This window comes from Zophobas morio, unplaced genomic scaffold, assembly GCF_036711695.1.
Source record: "Zophobas morio isolate AGI-343-1 ecotype UQ-CSIRO unplaced genomic scaffold, CSIRO_AGI_Zmor_V1 ptg000308l, whole genome shotgun sequence".
In the NCBI taxonomy this organism is placed as follows: domain Eukaryota; kingdom Metazoa; phylum Arthropoda; class Insecta; order Coleoptera; family Tenebrionidae; genus Zophobas; species Zophobas morio.
In genome coordinates, this window is record NW_026972412.1 from 164,913 (window position 1) to 176,814 (window position 11,902).

The 11,902-nt window shown below is 23.4% G+C and overlaps 1 protein-coding gene and 1 long non-coding RNA gene across 2 annotated transcripts; both read right to left on the reverse strand.

Moving 5' to 3' along the window:
- Positions 1-2,255: 2,255 nt before the first annotated feature.
- On the reverse strand, positions 2,256-4,761 carry LOC135119836 (HEAT repeat-containing protein 5B-like). Its single transcript, XM_064044221.1, has 10 exons — positions 4,678-4,761; positions 4,152-4,188; positions 3,985-4,094; positions 3,565-3,663; positions 3,459-3,516; positions 3,306-3,387; positions 3,011-3,131; positions 2,738-2,821; positions 2,539-2,685; positions 2,256-2,357 (listed from the first exon to the last, which is right to left on the reverse strand). The coding sequence occupies exons 1-10, from the start codon at positions 4,759-4,761 to the stop codon at positions 2,256-2,258; spliced, it is 924 nt and encodes a 307-aa protein (XP_063900291.1).
- A 235-nt stretch (positions 4,762-4,996) lies between these two features.
- LOC135119820 (uncharacterized) lies at positions 4,997-5,343 on the reverse strand. Its single transcript, XR_010278379.1, has 3 exons — positions 5,285-5,343; positions 5,144-5,200; positions 4,997-5,079 (listed from the first exon to the last, which is right to left on the reverse strand). It is a non-coding gene; the product is annotated as an uncharacterized LOC135119820 (long non-coding RNA).
- Positions 5,344-11,902: the final 6,559 nt, after the last annotated feature.

The window sequence follows — 11,902 nt, forward strand, 5'->3', positions numbered from 1 at the left end:
AAATTTAATATTATATTATAATAATAAAAAGTAAAAATAAGAAATTTACTATAATAATAATAAATAGAGATAATAAAATTTTTTATTTATTATATTTTAAAAAAAATATTAAGTAAAAACAAAAAATAATTATTTATTGAGTCTCTGAATAAATAATTGTAACTATTTCTAAAAACATATTTAGAATTACGTCAATAATTTTTCTACTATTTAATAGTAAACAAAAATTTTTATGATATAAATAGAGCTTGAAGCCATTATTATTATTATCAGCATTATTATAATAATAAAAATTACAGTTTTCAGTATAAACATTGAATAATAGTTGTCTATTAATACATTAAATTTATAAAAATACTGAACTGTATAAACAAAATAATAAAAGTTATTTTTTATAATGAAGGGTTTTATTAAATTAAACATCTTTTCTTCGAAATTTTTTATAACTTTTATATTCTTTATGTAATATATACAAAAATTTATAAAATGGGCAATATTTGTAGCTCATTATTTTTTTTGCAAGGTTTTCCTTTTAAAATTTTAGGATACACGTAAAAAAATTAAAATAAAAGTTAATAATCACGCAAATGTACTTAAGGATTTAGATAAGTAATTCTTTGCATTGACATAACTTTTAACGACAGCGAGAAGACTAATCAAAACGACGGAATTTATATAGATTAAAAGGGTTGGCAAGCTACAAGGCCCAACAACATTGGGGGTCATCTAGAAGTTTTTTTAATGATTTTTTCCCCAACACTTAAGTTATTAGCAGTTTTAAGAATTACATCCAATTTTGATTTATAAATTATTTTAATGAACTTTTTAATTATTTATAAATTAACAATAAAATCTTTTAAGTTATTTCTTTAATTTACGTTAAATTTTTTTATAAATTATTTTAATAAACTTTTAAATTATTTATAACCCAAATAAGTATGTTAAAGTTATTTTTATATTTTTTATAACTTATTTCAATAAACTGATTTTTAAAGGCACTCTGGAATTAGTTATAACCTTAAAAACGATATAATGTTTAGGTTATTTATATAATTAGTTACAGTTGCTGCAGAGCTTTATTTTTTATAAACTCAAAAAGTGTTCCTTTATATTTTATTTGGTATAACGCTTACTTTTTTTTTTAAGTTGTCATTTATTTACTACAATTAGTAATATAATTTTCTTGATACTTTCATTTATGTTTTATAATTGTTATTAATTATACTAACTTTTGATATAAAATTTTTTATTTTGTAAATATATAAAGTTTTTATAAACTTGATCAACTCCGGAAAGCGATGTTTAAAAATTGAAAAAATAATTTACTTTAAAAAAAATTAGTTTTTATGTAATATATTAAGCGGAGGATTAATTTACCGAATTTTATAATAAAAACAGCCAATCAAAGGATAAATAATCAGAAGGATATACTAACGGGTCAACGAAATAGCGTATAAAAGAAGAGTGCAAAGCAACTTACCAATAAAATGTTTTTATTCTGCTTCATTAGTTATTAATTGTTATGTACAAGAGAAAGAGTTGGAATATATTTTTTTTTTAAAAACTTCATAATAAAAGTATATATAAATTTTCATTAAAAATAAATATATTAAAGAAAAAAATTAAATTATAAATTGTTTTAAGAAAAAAAGATAACAGTTAAGATAATATATGACTTTAAAAAAAAAATTAAAACGTTATTAACAAATTGAGGAAGGCTATTAATGTAAACTCAACGCACCCAACATCACTTAGAGTTTCATAAATAAACTTGAATTTTTTCCTCGTCATTTCATTGGTGAGTAAATCAGGACCAATAACGGGAAGCAGCGCCAGTAAAAGTCTTCCGACATAAAAAGTGCAACTGAATAGCCAACAGTCGTGCATTAAAAAAAAAAAAGGAAAGTATCCAACCAAAACTTAGAAAAGATGCACCTCTCATAAACGGGAGATAAAAAACTGAAGAATAGGTGCTCAAATAACTCCTTCAACATGAATTCATCTTTTGTAGTGTATCCTTTAAATCATTACAAGTTTTCTTAAAAATATAAAAAGTACTGATTGATCTAGCAACTATTTACGGGCGGAACTAACCACGTGACTTTTTGTAACCAGTTTAACTTTTTTATAATATTTTCATGTCCGTAAATTATTAATAATTTAATGAATAAACAAAAATTACAAATAATAAAGAGAACCAATAAGGACGCTTAATACTCTTAATTTAACCAATTAAAAAATATTTAATGAAAAAATTAACCGTTGAGCACTGCACCTTCGAGCATGTACCACAATCCATGAAGGGCCCATACTTGCACAGTTTTTTCTAAATCTTTACTTAACGCGATAAGAAGGCTCTATAGTGCAGTGAGAAAATAAAAATAAAGCCTATCAAATTCAACACTGCCGTGGAAATCGTCCAATAATAAAAACACGAAGTATGAACTAATTAACAATTATAATCACAATTAGCTGCATTTCAAACAATAGATAGCTTGCATAGTATAATAAAACATATTCTAGTAGATGAAGTATCACCACAACAGTCCGCTTTCGGGTCCATTCGGCAGTTCGGCGGCACAGCTTTATAACTGTAGCCAATGAGAGGGCCAGGCCCGTTCTATGCACAGCATCTCGATCAGTTCTTAGTAGCGCCACCAAGAAATCCACAGTCTCACTAATAAACTTATCAACGGAGTAACTAACTAATAGCAGCGTCCGGCCTCTGAAATCATACCGAGGGAACGGAATGGAAGGCAAGGTGTCCATAGCACTGGGAGGCTGCTATACGAAGCTTTGGATTGGTGCTTGAAAGCGCCTCCTGTCCAATTCAAAGTTGGTATTAATACTGTTAAAGTACTATAAAAAATTTTTTTTTTGGCGTTAAAAATTGTGAAATGGCTTATACCAATAAAATTAAACCATCTATAGAAATAGTGATTATGGGAACAAATTTGTGGTCTACAAAAGGCGCTATTTGGTACAAAATCAAGAAAATCCGCCAAAATACACGAAAGCAAGGGAGAAGGCGCTTCAACGTTGTGATGTTAAAAGCCACTTTATTGGACAACAGCTGACGAAAAACCGCCAAAATGGCCACAAGAATGTTTAATTGAACGTTAGCAGTTGCCCTTAAAAAATTTACATTAAAAATATGAAAGAGTCCTAGAAATTGATTGTAATAAAAATTACACCATTCTACGTTCACATTTTAATGAAGCACATGCTAAAATTTAATAATTATACTGTTTCGGACATTTTTAAAAAGGCATTTAATTATAACAATAATAATTTAATAAAAATACTTTTTCTTTTCATAAAAATGATTCACTAAATAATCAATCAACTGAAGTTGATATTTACTTTGGCAGAATGGAAATACCGCGCCTAACAAGTTCAAGAAAAATAACGTAAGCGAGAAACGTGCTGTAAACCCATTGGTAGAATCATAAACTTACCAAATAAATAAATAGCAGCGTCTAAAACTGCTACTTTGCTACCATTTGAGGTCAGCCACTAATTACGAATTTATAACCAAAAGAAAAAGAATAAACAAAAAAAAACCACAACGGCATCTTCAGAGGCGGCTGCACTCTGCTCAGTCAATGGAATTATCTGAAAAGAGTCCTCTTCAAGGTTTTCTATACAGTTATTACCCAGAGCCTGTGATCGTCCAAACAATAGTCACAAAAAAAGAAGCGCTAAGAAATTATAAATAAACATAGAAACCCCAACAAACTTTAAAATTCGCGCCAAAAGTAAAAAATTTTTTAATATAACCAATAACATGTCCCCACAAATTTAGCAACGGTGGTTCAAATAAAAAGAATATTACTTTTTATGCTCGCGGAACTAATAAAATTTGTTGACCAGTAAAAAAAACTTCTAAACAGATATTGTTAAAAAAAGAGTGAACTAATATAATTTAATGAACCAATGAACTAAGTAATGTGTGAAATGACAATAAAAAAAAAAAGTGCCAACCAGGAAAAGCGGGAAATCTTGTAAAGTGTTATCTATTACTAAACAGTCGTGATAAAAGTCGCAAAGTTCAGAAAGTAAAGTTGTGTGATTCTTATAGGCGGCTGTTATGTCTATAAAAAAAATAAAGAAAAAAAATAAAAAAAGTGAAAAATGGACAATTTTGATACCGAAAACGCAGTATTTTAGAAGTTTTTGGTATGTATTCTTAAAGCCTTTAGAGAGCAGTAAAGAGCAAATAGTGTAAATTTTTTTCTAGTACAGAATTATAATGAAATTATTGATATTACTAATAAAAGAAATAATAAAAATATTTATTATAATAAGAGTAGTAACAATCATAATAAAAGTTTTCATAATAATAATACAAATAGTAATAAAAATAATGAAAATATTATAATAATAATAGTTATAGGGGTAATAATTATGAAAATATTCATAATAATAAAAATAGTAATAAAAATATTAATAAAAATTATAATAATAATAATTATAAAAAAAATTATGACAATAATAGTGATTATATAATGAAAATGTTTATAATAATAATAATACTCATAATAGTAATAATAACCATTAAATATTTATAATAATAGTAGTAATAATAATGAAAATGTCTATAATAGTATTATAATTATGATAAATTTATGATAGAAGTAATAATAATGAAAACATTCATAAGAATAAATAACAAACTTTGATTAGTTTAATGGTAACTTCTACAGAAGAATTATTGGCACTTGCAGAAATGCTCAATACAATAGTGAAACAGAAGCCCATGTGCTCATGGAAAGCAGCTAAAAACTTATGAATGTGGCAGTAAACCCAATATAAAAGCTACTTATAATAGAAAACCTTTCACAAAAAAATATGAATCAGTTTTGTTACCAGGAGAAAAGTATATATTTTATCATAATAATAACTGCCAATGAAAACAGACTAACATTTAAGCTAGCCAATATGAATAACCGAATATCACTAAAAAACCTGATCGTCCAATAGTTTGGAGCAGTATAATACAAAACTATAAAGTGCAGATAAAGAAGAGCTTAAGAATAGCAACGAATCAGAGCGGTTTGTGTGCCCCACTTTTTCTCTCTAATAAAAATTACAATAAAATTAATGAAAGAGCAGTATTTTTTTAGATATAAAAAAAAGTAACAGTAATTTTAAGGAAGGCGATAAACTTAGCGAGGTAGTACTTAACAAATATTGGTCCCTGCAGATAGTAATTTTCATTATTATTAAAATGAAATAATTCATACGGAGCAATACACTATAAAAAATTAATGAGCAGGACTACCTTACTCAACAAAGCAGTAATTATGGCCCACGAGCCTGTAATATTGCTGCACATAATAGCACCTGGGCGCCAATAGTAATATTAATAAGTGCGGAAAATAAATAATATACAAATTATTAAATAGTTTGTGTATTCAGTAAAATAAATGACTGTGAAATAGTCAGTAAAAAGGCTGAAAATGCAAAAGGACTCTTTTACTTCCACTAATAGTAGGCCACTATAGTCACTCAACAACCAATATAAAATGAGTGATAAACAGGTGCAAAAAACCATCTGCTTTAGACTGAAAAAAATCTTCCGTTACAGTAAAAAGAGAGCATAAAAGTCCATGAGAAACGCCAAGCTTATTGGTCGTTAGCGAGCTGATCATTGAGGCTACTGCAAAAGAATAGCCTGCGCCAATGATATTTGATAATTAAATCTCACTCTTCCATAGATTAACTGTTACCTTGCACGAGATTGGGCTGATCTCTGTTGGAGTACAACATATTCAAGCATTGGTTAATTATAGCCACGTGTCTTTCAGGGAGCGCCATTACATTTTCCCTTTTAGCGCCAAAAAAATATTAATTAAAAATTTAAGCTCCTTAATCCCATTAAATAACAGGACTTTGACAGCAATAAAAAACATGAAAAAGCAAAGCCCACGCTGCCTGCCAAAAGTTATTATAAAAATGAAAAAACCTCATGCACATGGCAGCAGCCATTCGGACTGACAGCGCTGGGTGACGTAATTGGTTGAAGACGGCTCCTACAATCGAGTCAAACAGCTTATTTAAACCTGCACCGAACCGAGAAACGTGTCCAGCAAGCTTAAGTTTGAGAAAATAATAATCCTCCAATCATACTAATCATAGTTTTATAATAAAAAAGATACAAAAAAACTTTTTTAATATTGTTGGAAAAGTTTTTAAAAAGAAATACTTTTTAATTAATAATAAATGAATTCAGTAAAAAAACAATTAGAAGCAAAACACGAACAAAGAAAACTGTAACATTCGACAATTAACAACTTAAGCTACCAAAATCAAGGCAACAAAGGTACTGTACTGCGTCAGCCCCTCTGTAAGTGTTGAGCAATTATCAATAATTTTAATGAGCATCTGGAAAAATTGCAGTGAAAAATATTAAATAAAAATATACAAAAAGGCAAAACTTGAGTAGCCTGAATAAAGCCGCTTTCATCAAGAAATTTAATGAAAATCTGTGAAACAATAATAATAATATTATAATAAATAAAGATATAAAAGCAAATAAACCTCATTTAACAAAAAAACTACAGACAAGCAACGCCTTGAGGCTTCTTTTGTATTAGATGTTAGCCGCATGGGCGAGAGAAGAGCGAAAAAGTGACCAATAAGGGCTTCCATATGCCCTTCCACCCAAAAGGGCCCTAAAAAGGATAACATTAATTATTTCGGTATAAATAAATTATTTAGAACTTTTTTAAGGTTTTTAAGTAAAAAATACCAAAATAATACTTCGTCTTAAAAAATTAATTTTACTAAGGAAAAGGTACTTTTATAGCAATTAGCAAATTTCCTTAAAACCCCGACACGTTTTTTTATTAAAAATATTAATAAAAAAATAGAAACGAAAACTTGTTTACCACGTGCACTTAATAAATAAAAAATTAGCGCCCGAAATCGTACCCAGGAGGTAAATTGTCTCCAAATAACATAAAAGGATGCCTTTGGTGAAATCTTCCACACGATTGGACGAAATAAAAATAGCATGCTTGTCGCCTCTTTATTAGTATTATCAGTTATTATTATTATCGTCGTTATTATTACTATTATCATTATGAACCACCCAAACTTTATTAGAGCATTCGACAAAGGCTTCAACATCTCAACGGGCTTATCAGGATCATTTTTAACCGTAAATAAAATGAGCAGTGCTCCACAGAGACGAGCCAACACCCTTTTCGCCTGTAGATTTGTATTTATAATTATTATAGCGCGTTTACAATTTTTTTAAAGAATAACGAAAGAAAAAAAAACTTCATCATTGCAGGCTCCAAAAGTTCTAAGCAGCTGAGTAAAAAGAAGTTCTGCTGCGCTTTCAGAAAGTGCTTTATGCTCTACAAGCGCGTGTATGCACTAAATACATATATATAAAAACTCTTTCGTTATTATATAATATTTGAGTATACAAAATATTATATTTCTTACTTATAAATATAATTAATAATAATACGTCATAATAACTATAAACCTTCGCAGCAGCAACTTTTATAGCGCTCTTTTTATCCAATACACTCACTTTTGCAAGTTTATAGATATCTTTCAATAGAAAAAAAGGCGCTTTTCCACGACAGCCAATTACAATGCTCGTTAACAATTGAAGCCCAGCCAAACGCAGAGGCTTTTTGATCAAGTATTATTAGAGAAACTAGAAAGGAAAAAAGTAGATACGACAGTGCTTTGCTTGAAGAGCCGCTCGACACTTTTAAGGGTGAGCTGAGCAAAATGGTAAACCTGCAAATAACAAGCAAAAAAAATAATGAATATATATATTACTATTTATTATTTGATTTTTATTTTTGCTTCAAAGTATATAAATATAAACTTTTTAAATTTATATTTATTTTTAAGTTCTATTGAATATTATTTTATACCTTTCCATTTTATTTTACTATTTTAAAAGTATTATAAAGATTTCTCAAAGTTTATTATATTTATTATTTATTGCTATTTAGCGGTATATATAGGGTGTATAAACTTCTTATCTATAACTTTTTATTATATTTTTGATACATTAAGAAATATATTAATTATTAAAAGTTTTAATGAACTTTTATTTTTCTTTAACATTATTTTTTTTAAAAATATATAAAAATAAAAAAAATATTTTTATTTTTATTGTAATAAGAATATGACTATTTTTTATTATAAAAATATTATTTATTATATAAATATATATTTTAACAACCATTAAAGTTTTCTATAAAGTAAAACATTCTTTTTTGTTTCATTATAAATTTTGTTGGTCATTTTAATTTTCATTATAATTTTTAATTTTATTTATAATAAAATTTATTTTATTAGTTTTTATATTTTTAAGTTTTTTGTTTATAATTTCTCAATTTATAAAAATTATTATAATATTTAGACTAGTAATAAATATTTTTTAAAAATAGTAAATTTTTATATTAATAATTTTAAAAATAAATATTTTTTAATATTTAAGTTTTACAAAGTATTATAAAGTTTTGTTAAAAGTAAACTAGTTATCAAGCTTTTTTATAAATTTTAATACTACTTATTTCAGTAAAAAAAAAAAAAATTTATTGGAATTTCATTATATATCTTTATAAAGTTTTGTTAAAAGAAAATTTTTTTTTTTATTTTTAAAAGAAAAAAATTTTAATATTATCTATTTCAATTATAATATTTATAACTGCATTAAAGTTGTATAATAATTATTATAAAGTTTTGTTCAAAGTAAACTTTATTAATATTGTTTAGAAAAAAAACTTGGATATAACGTATTTTAGTAATTAATCTTTTTTCATACTACAAATTATTATAGAAAGTAATATCTCTTTAGAATTTTATTTCTACTTAGCCTGTAAAATTTTCTATAGCGTCTCTCACGCGACAGTGAAGGAGAAAGCAAATAGCTTGCACCAACACAAAAGGACTGAAGCCCCGTGGTAACGTTATCATGTCGTTATATGTACCATTTCATAATTATTATTATAAAATATTATACTTGTACTGTTTTGAGAACTTTTAAATATAATAAATAATAATTATTATTATTTGAAAGAAAAACAACATTATTATAGTTTAAATTATAAATCCGTTTTAGATATAAGCGTGCACTTTATGGGTATCTCTACCAGTGGCATACCCTCTTTATAACTCATTTTAAATATAATTTCTTATTGGGCTATTCTAAATCTGTTATGCTCTTTACCTTTCTTTCATTTGGTGGTAAGGAGCATTCTAAAAAATAGTGAATTATAATATTATTTATTTCAGTAATAAAAATATTTTTTATTATATTAAATTTTTAGTATAAATTATAATAAAGTTTAGTTAAAAGTAAACTTTTTTTTATATATTTTTTTTAAAAAAAGTAAATTTTAATATTATTAATTTCAGTGTTAAAAATAATTAATATAATAAAGTTTCAATAAAATTATATAATTTGTTAAAAGTAAACTTGTTTTTTATATTTTTTCTAGAATAATATAAAAGTTGATATATTATTATATCAGTTTATCACTATTATTAAAAAAACTCCAATATATATATATTTATTATTATATATTTTATTAAAAATAAACATTTTCATACTATTTTTAAAATAATAGGAAAGTTTCTTGTTTACTTTTTTATTCTGCCTATTATTCAACATTATAATTTTAATATATGTAAAAATTATTAAAATTTTTATTTTTCTTGAATAAAAATTTTTCTGCACAATACCTTTTCTAATTATTGTAACTTTCTATGCTTTTAGACTTTTTTTGTACGTCAATATTATTAAATTTTTATAAAAATACATTATTGCTATTATTATTATATTTGAAAACAGAAAAAACCAAAGTTCCTTTATACAAGAAAAGTTCACTAAGAAATTCAAGTAATGCTCTAATATAATAATAATATAGAAATTATAACAGTAAATAATAATAATAACAAAATTATAAAAAATATACAAAATATTAAAAAAGTAAGAAGTTTTCAAAAATATAAAAACAATAAATAATAAAAAAATAAATATAAAAATATTGTTAAAATAAATAAATAAAGTAAATTATAACAAAAATAAAAATAAATAATCAAAGTAAAAAATTATAAAGATAATAATATAAAGTTGGAAATATATATAAAGAATATACAAATAAGAAATATAACTATAAATAATTGAGTTAAAAAAAAAATAATAATAAAACAAAATAAATTAATACTTGAAGAAATAAAAATAAATATAATAGTTTTTTATTAAAAATAAAATAATAAAAACTATAAAATTCTATAATGGATAAGAAATTATACAAAATAAATATAACTAAAAAATTTAATACAGAGAATGTCTACTAAAAAAATTAATAATAATATAAAAGTAATAAAACTTTATATAATTGTGAGTAAAGAAAAAATAAAAATAAGTAAAGTTAAATTAAATAAATAATATAAAAATAAATTAATAGAATAATAATATTAAAAAAAATAAATTAATATAAAAATATTAGTAATAAAATTGAATATACAAAAAAAAAATTTAAATTTAATATAAAATTAATAAAATAAAATTTAATTATTAAATTATTATTATAAGAAATTTATAAAATAAAAATTTAAATTAATAAGAAAGTGAAAATAATATTAATAAGTTATATGAAAATATAAAAAAAAATATAATAATTATCATAAAAGAAAAAAAAAATTGATAGCAAAAATATTTGAAATATTTATTTTTAACAATAATAATAAGCGATATGAATCATAAGAAAAAATATAAAAATAAGAAAATATTAGCTATAAAAATAATTGTTATAATAATTCTGTTCATAAATTTATAAAGTAAATTATTTCATATTTTTGATATAAAAATATTCATTGTTTAAAATTTTGAAGCTACAGAAAAGTAATTATACGATCTCTTTAAGTAAAGAAATCGTTATAATATGATTTAAACTTTAAATTTTAAAAGTTATTATAATATTATTTAAAAAATAAAGTGGAAAATCAGAATTCAAAATTGTAATCAAAATTATTATTTACTTAAAAAATAAAATTTAAACGCACCAAACTATAGAAGCTAATAAATATATATAAAGAAATACCCCTATAGTAGTCATAATAAAAAGTAAAAGGTTAACCTTCTGAAAGTTAAATAATAATAAAAGTAAATTTATTAGAATTAACATATAACGTTATATAATATTTTGAATATATTTGAAAGCTAAAAAGTAATATAGTAAATTTAAAAGAAAAGGAAAAAAGTTACAGAAATTATAATAAAAATTCAATTCATAAAAGTAAAATTATTTAAGTTATTATATAAATTATATAATATCTTTACATTTACAATTATTTTAAAAAAATTTGAAAGGCAGAAAAAATTAAAAGCTGAAAAATAATTATCAGTAAAAAGTTAAAAAAATATATTTTAAAATGTTATAAAGTAAATTTTAAATTTTTTATATTTTGTAAAAAATTTTGAAAAGCATAAAGATTTTAAAGCCTATAAAAAGTAATTATAAGTAATGGTTGTAATAACAAAAGAAACTGTTATAATAATTATCCAAACATTTACTAACGAAGAGATAAGTATTTATATAAAAAGTGAAATTATTTAAAAGTATTAAAAAATATATTGAAATTTTTAACATTAAAGAAAATGATATAAACGCATTAAACTATAGAAGCTAAAAAGTAGTTAAGAGTAAAAATTTAACAAAGAAAAAAATCGTGAAAAAAAATTATAATAGAATCAAAAGTTCAACTTTTATAAAATGCACTATAATTTAATAATAGTAAAAATTTAAAAAAATATAAAATAAAATAATAAATATTTTTTGTAAAAAAAATTAGGAAACGCACAAAAAATTAATAAGTAAAAAAGTAATTATAAGTTATGAATTTATAAAGAAAAAAG

Coding starts and splice junctions, on each gene's coding strand:
- LOC135119836 (XM_064044221.1), bottom strand. CDS start 4,761: ATGGGCTTCTGTTTCACTATTGTATTGAGCATTTCTGCAAGTGCCAAT. Junction 2,822..3,010: donor GCCTTCTCCCTTGCTTTCGT/GTATTTTGGCGG, acceptor TGAATTGGACAG/GAGGCGCTTTCAAGCACCAA. Junction 2,686..2,737: donor CCTTCCATTCCGTTCCCTCG/GTATGATTTCAG, acceptor TCCGTTGATAAG/TTTATTAGTGAGACTGTGGA.